The sequence below is a fragment of the Hyperolius riggenbachi genome, chromosome 1 (genome assembly GCF_040937935.1).
Source record: "Hyperolius riggenbachi isolate aHypRig1 chromosome 1, aHypRig1.pri, whole genome shotgun sequence".
Taxonomy (NCBI): Eukaryota; Metazoa; Chordata; class Amphibia; order Anura; family Hyperoliidae; genus Hyperolius; species Hyperolius riggenbachi.
The window spans coordinates 129,737,415-129,759,803 of NC_090646.1; the positions used below are offsets into that span (position 1 = coordinate 129,737,415).

Sequence of the window (22,389 nt, forward strand, 5' to 3'; positions counted from 1 at the left end):
TTTGTTGGGGGCCTCATGATTGCTGAATTTGTCTGGTTGGGGACCTCATGATTGCTGAATTTGTCTTGATGGAGGCCTCAGGATTGCTGAATTTGTCTTGTTGGGGGCCTCATGATTGCTGAATGTGTCTTGTTGGGGGCATCATGATTGCTGAATGTGTCTTGTTGGGGGTCACATGATTGCTAACTGTGAGACTATGGGAAAAGCTGAATCATCATCTAATGAGACAATAGCATTAAACCTACTTTTTTTAGCTTTTTAAAACAGAAAATAAAACTGGGAGGTTCTAAAAAAAAGAATAAATTTTTCAGGAGTAGGATGGATGAAATTGTTTATCTTCACAGTTTATTTTCAACTTGGATTTTCCATAATGTTCATATATGAGTTAAAACGTTTGTATTTAGTTTAAATTGCTGTTGCCACTTTGCAATAGATAGATAAGTGACTTTTGGGTTGCAGTTTGGGCACTCGGCCTCCAAAAGGTTCGTCAACACTGTCCTAATCTAATGTCCCACATTGCTAAGTTCATGTAAATTTGTCTCCACCCGTGGCCACACCCACATTCTGGTCCATGGCCACACCCATTGCACCGCACAACGTAACCCTCATATTTTTTGGCACGCACAACCTCCACGGAATCTTCGTCACTTCTTCCCCGCCTTTTTGCCCCCCTCTGGAAAATGTTCTGCGGACGCCCATGGTTATTTCCCACAATGCAATGAGGTTCACAGACAGCAAACTGTCAGGATCATGGTCATGACATCACACTGTGGGAGGGGTTTCACCACACTGTCAGCCATACAGTCCCCCCCCCCCTCATGATCTATTTGAGAAAGTAACGAATTCTTGTGAAAGGGGGGGGGGGGTATCAGCTATTGATTAAAATGAACTTCAATTCTTGGTTAAAGTTCCTGTTTAAGATCTTGTGCTGAGCTGCTGATATCCTGCCGGCTCTGCCTATAGTAATAGACTTTGTGGGCTGATGCAGGCAGTTTGTGTCAGTGAGTCTAGTTCCCTAAATGCCTAGTTGTGAAGGTGCAAGCATGCTTTCCCAATCCCCCTGTTCATACACAGGTTACGATTTACTGTTTTTCTTCCTGTATGCAACTTTCTTGTGCAGCCCTATCTTCCATATGCTCCAGCCCCCTTCTCACTCTAAGTGCAACCCTCTTTTTCATGTGTAAATGTGTGTATACGTTATATACAGTTGTACTCTGAGCTTGCTTCCAGAATGCCAGATCTCCGAATAACAGCGGCCCCTGAGCGCATTGTTCCCCTCCTTACCTCTGCTCCGGAAGCTGCACTGTCTTGCCCCATGCCATTGTCTTGCACCCTTCTCCATATAAACAGATGTATCGGTCTGCTATTACAGAGTATGGACTAGAACCCACTGGGCACACTTTGGCAGCTCTTGCCGATCGTCAGCAATGGGCAAAGTGCTATGCCAGTGGATCCCTATGGGGGGTGGTCCCACTAGCAGTGTTGCGATTGCGGAGGGATTTGCAAAACACTGCTTGCAGCAGTTTTGGATAAATCCTAGAGCGATCGCATCAGTGACTACAATAGCCAAATCGTGATCACTACAGGAAATTGTGGCAATTCTGCAAAGCTCCCGTAGTGGGTCACAACCTTCAGATATCTGTACAGCACTTGTCTCCCAAACTGTCACCTGGGAGATTAAGTTCCAATCCCTATGGCAACATGCATTGTGCATGTATATGCACCTGAAGTCACATGTGCAGCAACTCTGGCTCCTCATGCAGCAGTCCCTCTCCTCCATGTGCAGCCCCCTAACACAACAACTCCCCCGTTTCATGTCTTGCTTCCGATTTGCAGCCTTTCAGTTCCGCTCACAGCCAAATTTTTCTTCCAACCTTCTCTTTCATGTCGAACGCCATTTTTCATGGATGTCAACAGAAATTTTGCAGAAATTCAGCCTTGCCTGAGTGCTGCACAAAACTGTTTCATCAAGCCATTCTGGGCTGGTAGTCCTATTGTTCTAACAGAGGGGTAGTCCTCCCCCTCCAGTTTCTACAACATGGCTGTTCATTGTAACTTCAGTTGCTTATGTAGTGCTTTATTTTTCATGCCTCTGTGTATCATATGTCATGATGTCCAGTTATGGACGTGCAAGGCCGGTCTCTAATGAAGCAAGGTGAAACACTTGCATCAGATGCAGAGATTACAGGAGCAGCCTGTTTGTACTATGTGTTTACACTAACAGCATGCAGTCAGAGTAGGAGAAGCGAGAAGAGAGCGAGGTGAAGATGTTATCATTGGTGAAAAGCAGCTTGTTGTGCTGTGTGAGGAGTCTGACGGTGAGTGAGGAGGGGGGAGGCAGGAGAGCAGCAGTGCTTCATTTGACTCGCACAGCAGAAGGGAGGAGGTGGCACTGCTGTCCTGACTGAGGAGGAATAGAGTGGCTGAGGGTGAGCAGTCTGTTTGCCTCAGACTCACAGCCAGCGTGTTATTGTGTTGAGCTCCAGCATGTCATGTGAGAACATTAAATGAAGCAGAGTAAATTGTCGGGTGCTGTGCAATAATTCCAAATCGGGAAGGGGGGGGGGCACATCCAATCGGGGGGGGGGGGGAGGGGCTCAACCTCACAAGTGCCCCTTACACAGTAGCATGAAGCCGCTCATGCAGGGGCAGCTCTGTGGTACTGTGCAGTTGCGGAACATACTCGGGCATGCAGATAATGTCTCACAAAAGTGTTTGTGAATGTTTTCTTTAGTGTGTTATGAAAGTATTAGGATGGCTCTACAGTAATGCTGCTCTGTAAAATGATATGAATCAGCAGCTGATCTCTCTCCTTGTCCTTTATATATTTTGCAATGTTAATCTATGTTGGCATGTAATATAATATCCCATGCCCAACTCCTGACATTGGCCCGCTTGCCCCCTCTATACACCCTTCACCCTCTGGTCACTGTAATTATGTCTTTTTTTCCCCACTAGTTGCCCACACTGCCTACTGCAATAACAGCACTATATGCTTGTGTTTTCTGTTCTAGGGACTGTGTTGCCGCTGATGTGTCCTCACAGCGTTTCTGAAGCATGGTGTCTGATCATGAACTCCTCAGAGAGCCCCTCGTCTTTCATTGCTGTACAGAACACCAGCCAGTCTAGCAATGAGACCAACCTTAGCACTGCGATGTCCTTTGGGAGCAAATACAAGCTTTACATTGGTTTAATATTAGCAATAAGCTCCAGCCTTTTCATTGGCTCAAGTTTTATCATGAAGAAAAAAGGCCTCTTGCGGTTGGCTGAAAAGGGAGTCACCAGAGCAGGTAAGAAACTAGATATGTTTACTTATGATAAGATAAGTGCTTCAGGTATTAGGCACAGTATGCGTCCTGCTCTCGGGCTGTAGAAGTTTCCTGTCACCTTTCACCTGGGAATGGCCTCAATGACTCTGCCTCTTAAACTGCAATAAGACATATTTTGGAAATAGATTTAATAGGGTATGTGTATGTTTCTCCTATGAGGGTGTGTTTGTCTCCAGTTCAGCAGTCACTCATAAATGTGAAATTGGTTTTGCAGAGCAGCATTCCAGTTTATTTCATAGAGATATTTTATAACTGAACCATTACTGAATTTGTATTGTTATACAGTGTTATTAAACGTTTTTTAAGTGCTAACATATAATGCAGCACTGTACACAAGATAGGGGAGTTATTACATCAAACACTGTTACACGGGACATTACAGGGATGTAAGGGTTCGCAAAATAGGGAAGCAACAATAAACAATGGTGCGCAGATTGCCATGTAGGGATAAATATAGCAGACAAGTCACTGAGTCCATCTGATGGGGGGAAGAGCAAATGGGAAGGAGTGGCCTGCCAAATAAGTATACAATCGAAGAGGTGGGGAAGGGCACACATAAGGGAGGGGGGGGGGGGTGTATGTCCAAAGGAGCTGGATAAAGCTATAAAGATGGCAGGTAAGCAATGATGAACAGATGGGTCTTTAAAGAGACTCAGCTGAACTAAAGAAAACGTTTTATGCATACCTGGGGCTTCCTCCAGCCCCATACGCTCAGATCGCTCCCACCGTCATCCTCCTCTGCTCGCAGCTTAGGTACCAGGTCCCCGCACTTCCGTCAGTCGGCTCAAGTCTGACATAAGTGAAGTGCACTATTTGCGTATCTCTCCAGCAGGTGCTGGAGAAATACGTAGAGGGTGCACTTCTCCGGCATAGACTGGCCCTGACTGACAGAACTGCGGGGACCCGTTACCGAAGCTGCGAGCAGAGGAGGATGACGGTGGGAGCGATCTGAGCATATGGGGCTGGACTCTGGAGGAAGCCCCAGGTATGTATAAAACATTTTCTTTAGTTCAGCTCTGAGCCACTTTAAAGAGAGTCTGAAACGAGAATAAATCTCGCTTCAGACCTCATAGATAGCAGGGGCATGTGTGCCCCTGCTAACCCGCCGCTATCCCGCGGCTTAACGGGGGTCCCTGACCCCCCAAATCCCCTCCGTAATGCAGGGGAGCTCTTCCTGGTTGGGGCAGGGCTAACCGCTGCAGCCCTGCCCCACGCGCATCTGTCAGCGCGTATCTCCGCCTCTCCCCCGCCCCTCTCACTCTTCCTTCACTGAGAGGGGCGGGGGAGAGGCGGCGATGCGCCGCTGACAGACACGACTGGAGGCAGGGCTGCAGCCGTTAGCCCTGCCTCCAGGAACGACCAAGTCTGCGACTAAGTGTCGCAGTGGGGGGTTTGGGGGTGAAGGGACCCCCGTTTAGTGGCGCTATAGCGGCGGTTAAGCAGGGGCACACGTGCCCCTGCTAACTATGAGCTCTGAAGCGAGATTTATTCTCGCTTCAGAGTCTCTTTAAGGCCTGCTTGAATGACTTGAAGGTGGGGGCAAGCCTGATGCGGGGAGTGAGGGAGTTCCATAGAGTAGGGGCTGCTCTGGAGAAGTCATTGAGTCCCGCAAGTGATGCATCTGTAGAGTGCAGGTGGAGCAAAGAGAGTGGAGTGGGAAAGTATTAGTGTGAAGTTTGACTGGGTTAGCCACATGCTTGATTCATGTGCCTGATTCAGACACTAATGATGCCTGAAAGATCAGCAGGACTGCCAGACAAATGGTATTGTTTCAAAAGAAATAAATATGGCAGCCTCTGTACCCCTCTCACTTTAGTTGCCCTTCAAGGCATATTTCTACTTTCCCTAAAAAATGTTATTTTATACTGACTAAATTACCATTACTGTTCGTTGATATGTCTGTGATTTTTCATCTCTTGTTTCAACTAATGTATGTGGGTAACCAGGAAATATCTCTTACATGCCTTTGTAGCTGTTACTGAAATGGGGCCAAATGATGTGTAAGCATTGTATGATCCGTGTGGATTTGAGATCTATCCACCCTGTGATTTGAATGTCAAACCAGTTAAACAGCTGAAATGGATGAGAAGGTGGCAGTAAATGTTACTTCCTGCTCTGTGCAGGTGTTTGCACCAGTGAGACAAACTCAGAGTCCATAAGGAGGAGCCTGTCTCTCCATCCCAGAGAACAATTTGCTGTGGCAGACTTATGTAAACATAAAAAAAAGTATTTAGGGGCTGTATTTCCCCCTTGTACTTGACTTATTTGGCTAGAGGGATGGGAAGTGCAGAGGGAGGCAAAGATTTAACAAGATTTAAAACTGGAGAAGGTTACCCTAGAAGAGAAAACATTCTGCACTGAGCAGTTGACACTAAGGACCGTTTTCTACAACCCATGCCTGCTACCTAACTTAGGGACGTCATTAGACTGAATTGCCCCCCCCCCCCCCTGAAAAAATGATAGTATGGGGCCCCCTTGGTCTCCAAACCCCATGAGGGTCACGTGATCGGCAGCCAGCGAATGGCAGCAAGGAGTTTTCTGCTGTGAAGCAGCATCTGGAAGCAGCAACTTGCTATTCTGCATGGCTGAATGAGGTGGCAGGGACATTTTTTTATTTTTGTAAGCAGATGGGGAGGTTTTCTTGCTAATTTGCTGCATCTGCGGTTGGGCAGAGGGAAGAGGAGGGGCCCCAAAGCCTCCGGGCATAGCAGGGGTAATTATTACGCCCATGACCTAACTGCTACAAAAACCAGTGCGCTCGGGATATCAGCCCAGTGTAGAAGAATGTAGAAAGACAAAAAGAAAGAACAATGGAGAGCCCCCAATAGTGTATTATTGGTAATATAAGGTAATCTTCAATTTGCACAGCAGATATGGATATGCTCACAAGTCTGGGTTGCCGACCTCAGGCAACCACTCCAATCGCATATGGGGATATTAAGCCTGTCCCCACTCAGGCTAAGAAGTCGCTCTCCGTAGAAGAAAAATAAGGGTGTACACACCCATCCACCAGGTGGAAAATGATATTTGTAGTAGTTACAGAGGCGCCAGCAGAATAAAAATTAGTAGTCTATTAAAACCAAATAAAAAATTGGGGGACCGGGGTGGATCAGTCTCCCCAATATATATGGCACAACCACCATATATGGTATCCAGAAAAATACCTGTTTCCCCGAAAATAAGACACTGTCTTATATTATTTTTTGCTCCAAGAAGTGTGCTAGGGCTTATTTTCAGGGGATGTCTTATATGGGCACTGCATCATATGACCCATGCTGGCCGCCTCTGCTTGCTGCTCACTGTAATGCCACAGTGCCGATCAGGCACCTGTCATGTCATCCCTGCACACAGTTGATAAACCTGCTGTGTGCAAGGATGACATGACAGGTGCCTGATCGGCACTGCATGATGTGTCCCCCACACTGGCCGTCTGTCTGGACACTCTGTTGAGCCTCCTAGCCTGTCTCTCTGCTCCCCTGCATTAAGTGTTGCCCCCTTCTGACATGTGGCAGCTCTGTCCCACCTCGTAGCCTGTGTCTCCGCTCCCCTGTTTTAAGTGCCCCCCGTGTGGCTGCCCTGTCCCGCCCCTTGTCTGTGTCCCCCGTGCATGTTACATGTAATGGCAGCCAGCGGGTCTTACTTTAGCCATGCTGCCCGGAGATCGCAGACGTCCTTGCTTCTTCCTCTAGTAACCGGCGCTTGTGTAGATGACGTCATCTACACAAACGCCGGTTACTAGAGGGAGAAGCAAGGACGTCGGCGATCTCCGGGCAGCATGGCTAAAGTAAGACCCGTTGGTTGCTATTACATGTAACATGCACGGGGGACACAGACAGGGGGCGGGACAAAGTGGAGAAGCAAGGACGTCGCCGATCTCCGGGCAGCATGGACACAGTAAGACCCGCTGGCTGCCATTACATGTAACATGCACGGGGGACACAGACAGTGGGCGGGACAGAGCGGCCACACGGGGGGCACTTAAAACGGAAGCGGAGACACAGGCTACGAGGTGGGACAGACATGCGGCTGGGGATGTAATGTGGGTTTGGGGTAGGTCTTATATTCGGAGGATGCCTTATATTAAATGAATGAATAAAATTTCATCTAGGTCTTATAATTAGAGGATGTCTTACTTTAGGGGAAAGACGGTATATATTTATAATCAGTACTCCACATAAAATTATGCAATGCGTTTCGCGGGTCCCAATCCCGCTTCCTCAGGCAAATACAAGAGCAGGAGTAACTCCGAGGTTGTGCAGATAGGTGCAGCGCCTCAGAGCACAACCTCAGAGTTACTCCTACTCTTGTATTTGCCTGAGGATGCTGGCTTGGGACCCGCGAAACGCATTGCATAATTTTATGTGGAGTACTGATTATAAATATATATTTTTCTGGATACCATATATGGTGGTTGGGTCATATATATTGGGGAGACGGATCTACCCCGGTCCCCCAATTTTTTATTTGGTTTTAATAGACTACTAACTTTTATTCTGCTGGTGCCTCTGTAACTACTACAGTGTAGAAAAATACTGACTTTCACTCCCAGCATGGACTTTGAAAACATACAAAGAGTTTAATCAATTTCTGGCTTGAACAGTGTATAACCTTTTACAGATAACAAACAACAAAGAACTGTAACACTGAGGCAAACAAGAGTCAACAAGAAGCAGATCTATGGATGTGCAGTAAATATCCTGTTTTGCTCTTATGACAATCTTTTATTCAATAATTATATACTACAAAAGACAGTATCAAAGTTTCTATTTAAAGAAAATCTGAAGTGAAAATAAACTTATGAGATGATTTATTATGTGTGTGTTTTACTAAAGTTAAACAGAACATAGAACTGAGTTTCATATTTTTATTTTCAGTTTAAGGGATACCTTTTAAGACTTAATTATAAACGGCAGTAATAACTAATCAGCTAGTTGAGCTAAAAAACAAACAAAAGTAATACCCCATTGAACTGTTCAGCAACCTATCAGGAGCTTTTCTTCACTCAGATAACTGTTTTTGCTTCTTTTTACTTTTCAGGAAAGGGACTGAATTTGGCAAGCTCATTTACATAGATAACCACTGTACTTATTTTGACCACTTGCTGTACTGAGAAACAGAAAGACAATTTGTTAGTAGGGCTAGTTCTATCAATTGAACAGAGATTTTGCTTCATGATTCATTTTTCTACTGTGTTTCCATATTGCTACAAACTGCATAGTCTATTTTAACAAAAAAGTGATAGTCTCAGAGTGTGTTGAGATTTAAAACACACATGAAGTGAGAGGGATATAGAGACATATTAATTTCCTTTTATACAGTGCAAATTGGGCTGTCCTGCTGATCCTCTGCCTCTTTAGGCTGCCTACACATGCTCATCTGATGTCGCCCATCAGGAATCACGACCTGATCCCCTTGGGCAACATCGCTTAGCCGGGCTGAACACGCTGCGTAGCTGACGACACGTTGTGTTGCTATGCAGGGCAGGGCTCATCTGCAGCGCATGTGTGACGTCATGCGGTGGGAGGGGGAGCAGCGTGAACAATGGGATCATCTGGGGGGGGGGGGGGAATCAGCATTGCTGGAGTTGAGTAGATACGCCTGGCGGAACGCTCGCCGGGTTGGGGGTTGCCTGCTGCCGTACACACGCCTGATTGTAGGCTGAGGCCGCCTCAGCCAACTTAACCACTTGAGGACCCAGCCTTTACAGCCTTTCTTCCCCCTTATGGGGATGATGTGCAGGGGGGTCTGATCGCTCCGGTCTGCAGGCATGTTGTGGGGGGGGCACCTCAAAGCCCCCCTCCGCGGCGAAATTCCCCCCTCCCTCTCCTACCTGCTCCCCCCGGTGATCGGGGCTGCACAGGACGCTATCCGTCCTGTGCAGCCAGTGACAGGCTGTCCCCTGTCACATGGCGGCGATCCCCGGCCGCTGATTGGCCGGGGTTCGCCGATCTGCCTTACGGCGCTGCTGCGCAGCAGCGCCGTACAATGTAAACAAAGGAGACATATGTCTCTTACGTTTACATTTAGTCTGCGAGCCGCGATCAGCGGCTCGCAGGCTATTCACGGAGACCCGCTCCGTGATCTAACAGGAAACGGCCACTCGCGCGAGCGGCCTTTCCTGATTAATTAGGGAGGCACCTGGCGACGCAGATCTGCGTCGCTGGTCCTCCAGCTACCACTTTGCCGCCGCACGGTATGAGTGTGCGGTCGGCAAGTGGTTAAGTCAAGCGTGTCTACTAACTAGGCTTTAGCCATAGACTCTAAACAAGCATGCAGATCAAATGTTTCTGACTCAAGTCTAACTGGAGTAGCTGCATGCTTGTTTCAGGTGTGTTATCTTTCAACTTTGCTTTGGTCTTCGAGCCCCATGCAGTCTAGCTGCTCAACTCAGGGCAGTTTTAGACTTTTTGCTGCTTGAGGCAAACTTGTGAGGATGCGCCCACCTGATTTGGAATGATTGCACTGCACCCGACAATTTACTCTGCTTAATTTAATATTCTCACATGACATGCTGGAGCTCAACACAATAGCACACTGACTGGCTGTGTGTCTGTGATAAACAAACTGCTCACCCTCAGCCACTCCATTCCTCCTCAGTCAGCCATGGCTCAAATGTTTTATCGGATGTGTGCTCCTCCAGACTTGAGTCTGCCAGCTTTCTGCTTACCTTCGAACTCGTTGAATAGGTTACTGCAGTAGCACTTTGTTGTTGTTGATGTATTAGCTATTAAAGGGTCACTACAGCGAAAAACTGTGAAATGTAAAATATGTGCAAACATATACCACTAAGAAGTATGTTTTTTTCCAGAGTAAAATGAGCCATAAATTACTTTTCTCCTATGTTGCTGTCACTTAAAGTAGGTAGTAGAAATCTGACAGAAGTGACAGGTTTTGGACTAGTCCATCTCTTTATAGGGGATTCTCAGGGATATATTTATTTTCAAAAGCACTTAGTGAATGGCAGTTGCTCTGTCCAACTGCCAAAAAACTGTGTAGCGAGTAGGGAAGCCGGCCAGCATTATTGTTGAAATCCTTTTTCGGGAATAGCTTTATAAAGAATAAAAGCCTTGCTGAAAATCCCCTATGAAGAGATGGACTAGTCCATAACCTGTCACTTCTGTCAGATTTCTACTACCTACTTTAAGTGACAGCAACATAGGAGAAAAGTAATTTATGGCTCATTTTACTCTGGAAAAAATGTACTTCTTATTTGTATATGTTTGCACATATTTTAAATTTTACAGTTTTCCGCTGTAGTGCCCCTTTAATTTCATATTAAATTCCAGTGTGCTGTCATTATTTGCAGAGTTTTTTATATGTGTAGCCTGTAGCTATAGGCAGAGGCCATCATATGCTTCTTTATATTGTGTTATGTGACACATTCCAGATACGGTATTCTTTGAAACACATTCATTTATGCAAGTCAGGGTCAGTGTCATGAGATCAAACCAGTGTATTAATCCTTTGAAGTAAACCTGTGAAAATGTGAATATTTTTGCAGCAGCGTTTTAAAGAATGTGAATACTTTAGAATGTTCAGTATATATACGTTTTCATGCAAGTTCTAAAATTAGATCACGAGATCCCAAGTAAACAAATGAGTTCAGATGTTTTGCTCATATTTATGTATTTAAGAAGATTAAGATCAAAATAACACAAAACAACTTGTCTGCCTGTGTCTGGCAACATAATGTAAACAACGAGGATTAACAGTTCATTTGAAAGTAAAATAAGTCTGGTGTTTTAATCAGTCAGGTGTAAGTGTGGCATCCCATGTCTTATTTAAAGAACAGAAATCTGGGTCTTCACTCTCCAACTGATATATAAACCAAAGGAACAAAGTGGTGCTGGCCACACAAGGTACTAAGTAGAAATATGCAGATAACCTTTATTGCATATCACAAAACCCTGACTGCTCAAAATGTTCAATAAAGACAGTTAAAATCAAAAGAATGGAATTTTAGGGGTCGACCTCCTGCCCCAGCTTGCAAGCCACAAACAAGCATAAACTGCCTATAATCATGTGCAGTAATTGCCAATTGGACGAACGATGGTATAAACCGAGAAAGTCTCCGTAGTAATGCTTGCACAATACACAGGAGGAAGGCAGAAGCCTTTTAAAATCAGTTCCAGCAGCCTAGAAGCTCTTGTATCATCATGCAAACTCTATGCATCAGTGGCAGACAGGGGATGCACTCGATATGAGATGGGATTCAAATTCAACATGAATATTGAACAACTTCACGGACTGATCGCAGTGGGTACTAGTAGGTACTATCTCATCACTGCCCGGCTGGTGCTCTGGGCGTTCCAGATTTTTCCCATATCCGTTTTGGCCTCCCGTGGGGGTTCTCGTCCCCAAGTGCTGTCCCTCCAAGTGGAAGTTAGCCCCTATCTGTGGTTTGCCACGATCTACCCAGGCTTCAGTTTGATCACCCGGCGTGGATCAGCAGGGCTGCGGAGGTCTGCCACGCCTTTTTGTCCTAGCTCCACCCATCTATGTGTTTCACCCAATCAGGGCATTGTTAGGGTGTGGCAAAATCTGATCAAAACACAGGTTTGTTGAAGTGCGTCATGGCTCTAACACAGGAGATTTTAGATTATCACAAAAACCTGTTACAGACTACAGTTACACACTCGTAAAAAGGTTATAAATTGTCTCCTTGGAACTGGCAATCCACCAGTCCCTTGTCAAGAGATTATGGCATGGTGGTATAGTGAATAAAATTCTCACCTTGCATCTCAAGAGACCCCTTAAGGGATAGTTAGTGACATGACTATACATACACTGTAAAAGTGCTGTAAAATATATCACCATATAAACACACAATAATATTAATAATTGTGTACAAACTGAACCAATTCAGCACCATTGTTAATCTTCCCAACAGCAAGAATTCCACTACAGACTAATGCCTGTGTTGCTAGAAGCCCCTATTGCCATAGAATATGTTTGAGAAAACTATTAGAAGAACAATGTACAGCATTCCCTGAACCTGTGTGGACTATCAGTCCCAGTCACACCAGACATATGTTGTGTACCACCCGCCGCGCTGGACGCGGAACCAGCCGCACCGCTATCAGGGCATGCGGCGGTTTCTCCGCGTTCGGCCATACTAACAGATGTAGGCCTACGCGTGCAAACCGCCGCGTTGGACGCGGAATCAGCCGCCTTGCTTTCAGCACACGTGGCGGCTTTTCCGCGTTTTCTCACACTAACAAAATGTTTTCTGGGTGGATAAAACACAAATAGGACTTTTTGTTTGATTGAAAAGTTTGAAGAAAGATAATCACTGCATTTTAGCATAATTACCTTATCTCATCTGTGAAAAATAGTTGTCACAGTATCCTGGTTTGGGTCTGCTGTGCTGCCTTTGAACTGTGAGGCAGGATTTCTCAATGGTACCCAAAAAATTAATATCAGAGTATTTGTCCATTAACAGAGACTCAAATGAATTGTAATAATGTAATGTAGAAAAAGCCTTTCACAGTTCTGAAACTGTCACCAAGCAGGGATCAGGACAGGTCATGGTCGCGGCTGTACAGAAACGCCCCAAGTCTGTGGGCTTGTGAAGTGTCCTTTGACTGTGGAGCGTGGCGGATAGATGATGATGTGCAGTGCACTAGGGAAGGGACAGAGCACGGCTAAGAGCAATGATGTTGGGCTGTGTGTTTAGGTGAGATGATTTGGCATGCTGGTGTAATGTCTGATCGTGCTGTCCAGAAGCTGCCTTCTGCACTGAGCAACACGCATGCTTAATGGGAACTTATATCCCCCTGAAATATCTCCACAGCCACACCTCCTACACCCCTACATTTTCAGGGTAGAGAGGGGACCCCCAAACTACCTGTGTGCCAAATTGCAGCCCCCAAGCCTCGCTGGTTCCAGAGATAGACTACAGAAACCTATCATGTGAACCAATGGTGTTCGGGGGCTGCAATTTGGCACAGAGGAAATTTGATGAGTGTAGAAGGTGTGGGTGCTGAAATATTTGGGGTGTTTACTGCCGGCAGCATAAGGCAGTAGATTCTGGGGCTGAGCGTCCTCTAAACGTATGTACGGGGCTTTAAGCATTAGGAGGTGGGTTAGTGTGAGAATAGGGGTCCAGGTAAGTCCCCCCTAATATATTACATTACCGATTTTAACATTTTAAGTACAGGCATCACCCAGTGCCCAATTCTACAAGTGGTGCTGCAATACATCTGCCCAGACCAGGCATCTGCAAAATAAAGGTCAACCGAAAAGTTTTATACAGATTCAGTAACTGAGATATTAATGGTGGAAAGAAGACTAATTATTTTCTTCTTTAGTCATACCAATGATGTGTGTGATCCTTGGTCCCGAGCCCTGGAATTATGTGTGTAATCTTGAAACAAGTACACATATATATATGCATGATTGTAAAAAGGGTTTTATTTCACAGCCACCGTAGAGCCTGATATTTCCAGTGCATATTAAGTATTAACCATTGTGTACACTCAGCTATCAATATTAATAGGTAACTAAGTGTAATTTTTTCCTAATCATATTAATGTGATTTTTTTTCCTGGTCATCATGCATTGCGATTTTGCGTCACATTTCAAAGTATTTGAAACAGGTTGACAACATCAGGACTTTTGGGAGGTTCCGTCTATTCAGTTACTGTATGCTGCCAGGGTATCTGGAACCTAAGCGTATGAATGTAATTATTATGTCCATGTGTGCAAAGATTTGCTTGCTCCTTAACTGTGTCAAGTTCATGTAGGTCAGGGGTCAGGAAACGTTTTGGCTGAGAGAGCCATAAATGCCACATATTTTAAAATGTATTTCCGTGAGAGCCATACAATATGTTTCAGACTGGGACAGTGCGCATGCACAGCAGAGGGCTCATGTCCCTGTTGCCGTGGCAATGGAAGTGTCAGACACATCTTCAGCTTCTCTTGAGTTTCAGCAACATCAGCAAGTTCTAGAGCCAGACAGGAGAAATACCGACTAACAGCTTGTACAATTAGATAGCTGACTTAGGGGTTGCTTTACTTTGTAGGCCGAGATCCCCACACTTTGGCCCAATAGGCTGCCTGTCAAGTGACAGACAGCTTATCAGTGCAGGGATCTCATCCCACAAAGTCACTGGACCTAACGGTCAAGAGTGGGACAATTGGAGCAGCTGTTAGTTATGGGAGAGCGTGAGTAAATTAGTATTGCATACTACAGTAGTAGCATGCACTACTTTGAAAATGTTACTTGCGCTGCCACACTAAGCTGTGCTGCTTGATCAGTGTAGCTCAGTGAATCAACTCCTACTGATTTGTCTGTGAGCCAGATGTAGCCATCAAAAGAGCCACATCTGGCCCCGAGCCATAGGTTCCCTACCCTGATATAGATGCTTACACACTTCTTCTCCATGTTGGTGCAAAAGATGAACTCTGGTCCGCTTCAATGTCTCCACAGTTTATTAAGGACTTATCCCAAGACAGAACATACAGAACATTTTGTATGTTCTGTCTTGGGATAAGTCCTTAATAAACTGTGGAGACATTGAAGCGGACCAGAGTTCATCTTTTGCAATATCATTACTGGCCTGGGCTGCCTGGGTCCAGCTCTGTCTCCCATTTGGGTGCAGCGGTATATCTCCCTTCCTCCTTCTCCATGTTGGACAGTGCACTGGTCACCTTAACATTTTGTGATGAATCCTTTGCTTGTCAGTCGCCTGATGGATAAGAGTCCTCCATCTAGTTTGGGAACATATAGCACTGGTATAACTAGACTTTGACCTGATCTGCATTGCGACATATAAGCTTGCCATGACTAATGCCCTGAGCTGTAGTGCTGCTCCCATCAGCATGATAGATTGTCTCTTTATTACTTAGATCAAGTTCTGTAAAGATATGTATGTCACTCATTATGTGACTGGGTCCCCGGTTCGAATCCCAGCCAGGGCACCATCTGCAAGGAGTTTGTATGTTCTCCCCGTGTCTATGTGGGTTTCCTCCGGGTACTCCGGTTTCCTCCCACATCCCAAAAACATACAGATAAGTTAATTGGCTCACCCTTAAATTGGCCCTAGACTACAGTACTTACACTACATAATACAAATATAGACATATGATAGTAGTAGAGATTAAATTGTGAGCTCCTTTGAGGGACAGTTAGTGACTAGACAATATATATATACTGTACAGCGCTGCGTAAGATGTCGGCACTATATAAATACTAAATAATAATAATAATAATAATATTGTGACTCGCTGCAACTGAATCTACATACCACTTCTGGCCTGCTGGAGTGCCTGTCGCTTTAAATGATCTTTGCCACTGGTCTCTGTTATAATTTACTGTAGTCCTCACTGACAGTTTAGAGGTCCTTGAGAATCTTGTCTTTTGCTCCTCTCTCCATATTGATATATATGTGTCCAATGTTCGTGCATCGGAAACATGCTTCTCTTTTTGGTGTGCTTTTGTGTCTGTAGCTTTAAAGGACAACTGAAGTGAGAAGTTTATGGAGGCTGCCATATTTATTGACTTTTAAACAATTGCCTGGCAGCTCTGCTGATCTATTTGGCTGCAGAAGTCTCTGAATAACACCAGAAACAAGCATGCAACTAATCTGTCAGATCTGACAGCAATGTCAGAAACACCTGATCTGCTGCATGCTTGTTCAGGGTCTATAGCAGGAAGTATTAGAGGCAGAGGACCAGCAGGGCTGCCAGGCAACTAATAATGCTTAAAAGGAAATAAATATGGCATCCTCCATATCCCCCTCACTTCAGTTGTCCTTTAAGTGCAGGTTTAGCGTTACTTTCCGGCAGTTGTCTCTTTTCTGCGAATGTACTCATCTATGAGTCTGGTTTTAACAAATTCTAGTGTCAGTCCTGCATTGGGTCGGGTTTCCAGAGCATTAATCTGTGCATTGCATGATTTTAGTAAGCTGCACAGCAATATGACTGCCACGTGGCAGTCTTTTACATCCTCCATGATTGCTCTGAGTTGTGCTATTACCTTTAGCATTGTATTTATATGCTCCTGCATGTCTGGCCCTTTTGCTCATTCTCATCCTATACAATAAAATGCAAGTGCCCCGGCGTCATCAACTGAATGGTTGTGCGTCCCTGGCTTTTTTGTACTGAGCATGTGCGCAGCCAGGGCAGTTAGAACACAGGGCCGAACCTGACAGTTTGCTGTCTGTGCTTCACAGAGGTTCTCATTGCATTGTGGGAAATAACAGCTTTTTCCAACTGCCAAGCGAGCAGCTCCCTGTGTGCATATACTTCAGACAGTGGTGGGGAACGAGCAAGCGGGACGCGTGTGTGCGTGCATTGCGGGGGGTAGCGGCTGTGGCCTAGCGCCCGTTTTTTAACAGACGGCCCTTTTTATAAGTGTGATATAGTTTTCTTAACCGGAATAGATTGCTGTTTAAACTGGATCTTTCATGCAGCCTTTTCAATGCATCCCACATGCCTCTAGCTGTGTCCTCTATTCCTTATGTGACTAAGGTGCTCATCTTCCACTAACAGGTTTATGGTTGGCCTGGCTTGTGTGGTATTCTTATTCCATTCCTTATGGTTTTTATCTGATCTATCTGTGCTAATTACATCCCACAAATCATTTCTAGAGAGCAGTATTTCCATTTTAAACTTCCATAACTGGTAGTTCTTGTTATTTAAATTGGTTGCTGCTAGTCTTAAAGGTGGCCATACACTTATAGATTTGCAGCAGATTTGACCATCAGATAGATTTGTCAGATGCCTGTCAAGTCGAATCTGACAGGAATCTATCTGATGTGTGCCACACACTAGGAACAGATTTCCAATAGATTTCAGAATGAAATCTATTAGAAATCTATTGGAAATCAATCTGAATGCATTATTGGACCATTAGATCCAATGCAACTCTATGGGCCATCGTACTGCTGTCAGCAGCAGATTGACTTATGGTGGCCATACACGGTACAATAAAAATGTTCGATTTTCCCGTTTATTCGATCTAAATGATCGAATTGAATGAAAGTTGAAAATTATTTTTTTTCGATCAAGAAATTCGAACGATTATCCCGTTTTTTCGGGAAAAATGATCGGACATGCTGGAAAAATCTTTACATTCGATCTAACGGAATAATCGAACTAAATTATCTAATTGAAAAATTGTACCATGTATGGCCACCTTTAGATTTTCCATCCGGTCAGATAGATCAAATTGACCACAAATCGATCGATTGGTTGATTCGATAGAATCGATTTCCGATTGATCGACCGATCGATGGCTGAAATCCACCAGTGTACGGGCTCCTTTAAGTTCTGGGCCTCTAGCCATGTCTGCTTCTGCTCTTTGTTATCTGTAGATCACATTAACTTTAACCACTTCAGCCTTCAGTCTTGTTTCACTTTATGCATCCGAGCAATTTTCACCTCCCATTCATTTGCCAATAACTTTGTCACTACTTTTCACAATGAATTGATCTATATCTTGTTTTTTCCACCACTAATTAGGCTTTCTTTGGGTGGTACATTTTGCTAATAGCTACTTTACTGTAAATGCATTTTTACAGGAAAAATAAGAAAAAAACAGAAAAAATCATTATTTCTCAGTTTTCGGCCATTATAGTTTTAAAATAATACATGCCTCCATAATTAAAACCCACGTATTGTATTTACATAATAGTTCCGGGTATTACACTGTTTAAATTATGCCCCTATCACAATGTATGGCGACAATATTTTATTTGGAAATAAAAGTGCATTTCTTCTGTACTATTTACAAGCTTATAATAAAAAAAAAATAGAAATATTTCATCTTTACATGGATATTTAAAAAGTTTAGACCCTTAGGTAAATATTTAAGTTTTTTTTTATTGTAATGTTTTTGTTTTTTTAATTAAACATTTTATTTCGGTATGTTTGGGAGGGTGGGATTTAAATAGTAATTTTTTTATGTAAATTTGTGTTTTTTTTTTTTTTTTTTACATGTAGATGTAGTTTTACTATTTGGCAGCATATAAATTACATCTCACTCTGCTGCCACTGAAATTCCAGGCAGTGGTTAAATACTATTTCCCCACTATTGCCGGCACCCAAATTACACTGTAAATCCCACTGCGCCACTATAGACGTATTACGCTGTACTGTACTTATGCATGCTGTACTTGTACTGCATGCTGTACTTATGTATAGCTGTAAGTACAGCGTGCAAGTGAGCATATGCCCAAGTGATCTGCTGCATGTGTACTAGGCTGCAAAAGTACTGTGATTTGTGGTGAAAAATAATCCTTTTCCTGTTCTTATCACTAAATTTTGTGTTGTCCTTGAGCTAAGCCACTTCTCAGTAGAATTGTATTGATTTTCATGTACCGTATTTTATTGTTCCTGGGCGCCGCTATTCCCTGTTGTAACCTACACCTTCCATCATCGGGTAGCTACTCACCATCGCTATAGAGCCAGTACGTTGATTGTTCGTTTTAAAAGATCACACCCAAAAGTGTCCAAAGAGACCCTCACAAACCTTGTCGGAGATGGTTTTTCTCCACAAGCTTAGTTGGTTGCCCTATTTAGCAACATTATTTTGTGGGTACCATTCTTCATCTTACATTAATACTGCCTAACCTACTACACCACCTGGGCTCCTGCTGTCCAAGTTTTTTTTTCAAAGGTACAGATGTATCTCTCAAGCCATTCAAAATACTGTACAGGAGTGCTACTGGGTAATAATGATGTCACTTTCAGGTTAGACTATATATTTCCAGTTATTTGTAACGCCTTGGTGAGCTCTGCCTCATGATGAGGTAATTTTGTGTTCTCCGGTTTGATTGAGTGGTGCTGCCACATTCCTGTTATGTCTTGTGTAGAGGCTTGTATGCATTATAAAAGAAGGAGCTATGTCGCCCTTGGGCTACATACACAAGGCTTTTACCCAATCTGCTGACACATACAATCGCATGCATCCCTGTCCTGGTGATATGTGTGAGGAGTTACTCCATACCATACAGAGAAATGCAACTCACCAACATCATGAAACTGCAAATGTTTAGGAATAAAAATGTCACAATAATAAAATGCTGTGTGTACTAATAACAATGTTGTTTTACAGGACAGGGAGGATTCTCATATCTCAAGGAATGGCTCTGGTGGGCTGGGCTGCTCTCAAGTAAGTCAAACTATTGTTTGTATTGTAAGAAAATCAATGCAGTAATGGCTTACTTATGGTAGTGCCAGTTGCAGGAGACACACCCAATGGAATGAACAGAGCCGTGTATTCATAAGAAGGCATGCAGCACAATACTGCTGATGCCAGTAATAATTCCCTTGCTTTTTTACACTTACAATGCATGATAGGGCCCCAGGGCTCCTGAGAGCTGCTGGGCCCCTCCAGGTCTCCCCCTGACTTGTGCTCCCCAGGCCCCGGAACAGTTTTATTTTTGTGTTTTAATTCATCATTTGTTGTTGTGCTACGTCATGGACAGTTACTGTAGGTTTCTTTTAGCTGGGTCTTATTAACCGCTTCCAGACCGCGTTAGTAGAAATTGACGTCCTGCAGGTGGCTGCACGGCTTTGATGTAGATTTTTCCCTCCTCGCCGATATATCGCTGCTCTGCACCCACTGCAGTTCACTCGCCCTGCCATCTACAAAACAGCAGAGCTGTGTGAGCAGGTCAGGAGCCACTTTCATTGGCTCCTGACGGTTATGCGGTTTCGCAATCGCCGCTCGGAGACTGAAGGCAGGCAGATCTCCGCCCCCCAAGCAGAAGATGCATGCGCAGCCTGCGCACGATCTCCTGCAGTAGCCGGCCCCAGGACTTGACGCCAATAAGCGTTAGGCGGTCCAGGGGCTGCCATCGCGGCCACGCCCGTTGGCATGGGGCGATCTTGATGTAGTTAACTTAAAGGGAACCTTAACTGAGAGGGATATGGATGTTTACTTTTAAATAATACCAGTTGCCTGGTAGCCCTGCTGTTCTCTTGAGCTGAATCACACAACTGAAACAAGCATGCAGCTAATCCAGTCTGACTTGAGTCAGAGCACCTGATCTGCATGCTTGTTCAGAGGCTGTGGCTAAAAGTATTAGAGACACAGGACCAGCAGGAGTGTCAGGCAACTGGTATTATTTTAAAAGGAAAAATCCACATCCTTCTCAGTTTAGGTTCCCTTTAAATAAATATATTTCTTCTTATTCCTGTCACTTAAGGTTCCCTATATGCCCTGTGCTGCTGACCATATACAATTCAATTTTCTATTTTTTTTTTTTTTTTATAAAAAATGTATTCTATTGATCTATTAGATTATTTTGTCAAACCTACCATACATGATTCAGTTTTCAAAGCAATCAATCTGCTTTTTCCAAAACATTCGATCAGATTTTTATTGGAAAAACTGAATAATCGATTGTTTTTTTATTGAATAAAGATATTTTTTTTCCATTTCTTTAACATTTTGGTTGAATAAATGAGAAAATAAAACTATTTGTTGGGTGTATATTCTGCTAATAGTGCATCCCAGGTATAAGCATTGCATTTGTTATGCTGTACTTGATAATATTATATTATTTTACACTGCATTTGGGACTATTGTATTATTCTGACTAAAAATATGTAATGGAAGCACCTTAGTGAAAGTAGCATGCTGCTCTCTAAATGATAAATAAATAAAAATCCTGCCCTAACCTCACTCCCTCTTCTTCTTTCTCATGTCTAGTGGGGGCAGGAGAAGCTGCCAACTTTGCTGCATACGCATTCGCCCCGGCCACTCTGGTGACACCGCTCGGAGCATTGAGTGTCCTCATATGGTAAGAATGCCCCCGACATGGTAATTACCTGTATTGAATCCTTACACGAACATTGCTACATGTTACCACCTGCAGTCGTTATTTTTGTTTTATTAGGAAATAAATTATTTTAGTTTTGGATTTAGTACTCTGTATACACTCGAGTATAAGTCTAGAAATGTAGGTCTGATTCACTTCAAAAAAGTATAGGGGTTGACTTATACATGGGTCACGGGCAACACTGAGCACACCGAGTTATGTGTGTACTAATAGTGACAGCCCATTTGCAGAAATATACCCTGTGGTAAGTGATACTTTGAGGAAACAAAATGCCAAGAAAACACAGGTCTGAAAGTCCTGATCACAACAATTAAGAAGGAAAGGGGCGGGGGAAATACTGGGCTGCAGGAAGGGGAGTGAATAATTGCAGCACTTGGGGGCCTGGAGGAGGTATTGGCTGCACTTTAGGGACAGGAGGAGTTAACGGCTGCAATACTGTATGCAGTGCAGTCATTAACCCTTCCTGATCCCCAAGTGCAGCCCATTAACTTTGCTGGGCAGTGGCGTCCCTACCATTGGGCGCAGGGGGGCGTGGCGCCCTGGGTGACTGACACTCAAGGGGGTGTCGCCATGACCCCCCATGGTAGGGGAAGAGCAGGGCTAGAAGGAGGGGTAGGGGACAACAGGTGGGGAGGGGGGACAGATCCCCCCTCCCTCACCTGGATCCCCTCCTTCTGCCTCTCTTCCCTGCTGCCCGCCCGAGACCCCCAAGGTGTTGAACTCCCCGCAGCCCACTGCTGGGACTGCCTCCTGGAGGCAGAACAGAGCTACGGGAAGATGGCTGCCGAAGCCCTGCACTGGAGACTATTTGTGTCTCCAGTACAGGGCTTCGGGCGCCATCTTCCCATAACCCTGCTCTTTGCCTGTCAGCGCGGGAGATTTACACTGGCTGCAGGAGGATCGTCGGGGAGCTGCGCGTCAGAGGCTGGCCAGGTGAGTGAATTTTTTTTTTTACAGGCTTATTTTCTGGTGAATGCTGCCCACATAGCGATTATTTTCTGGTGAATGCTGCCCACATAACGATTATTTTCTGATGAATGCTCCCCACATAGCGATTATTTTCTGGTGAATGCTCCCCACATAACGATTATTTTCTGGTGACTGCTGCCCACACAACGATTATTTTCTGGTGAATGCTGCCCACATAACGATTATTTTCTGGTGACTGCTGCCCACACAACGATTATTTTCTGGTGAATGCTGCCCACATAACGATTATTTTCTGGTGAATGCTGTCCACATAATTTATTTATTAATGACCTAGTAGA

General features: G+C 44.4%; 1 protein-coding gene across 1 annotated transcript in view; it reads left to right on the forward strand.

The window, feature by feature from the left end:
* Positions 1-22,389, forward strand: part of NIPAL1 (NIPA like domain containing 1) — a 65,711-nt gene that overhangs the window by 30,763 nt on the left and 12,559 nt on the right. The window contains exons 2-4 of the mRNA XM_068268277.1: positions 3,015-3,290; positions 19,390-19,446; positions 20,992-21,082. Of these exons, the coding sequence (XP_068124378.1) occupies positions 3,015-3,290; positions 19,390-19,446; positions 20,992-21,082 (424 nt within the window). The remainder of the gene's footprint in view (positions 1-3,014; positions 3,291-19,389; positions 19,447-20,991; positions 21,083-22,389) is intronic.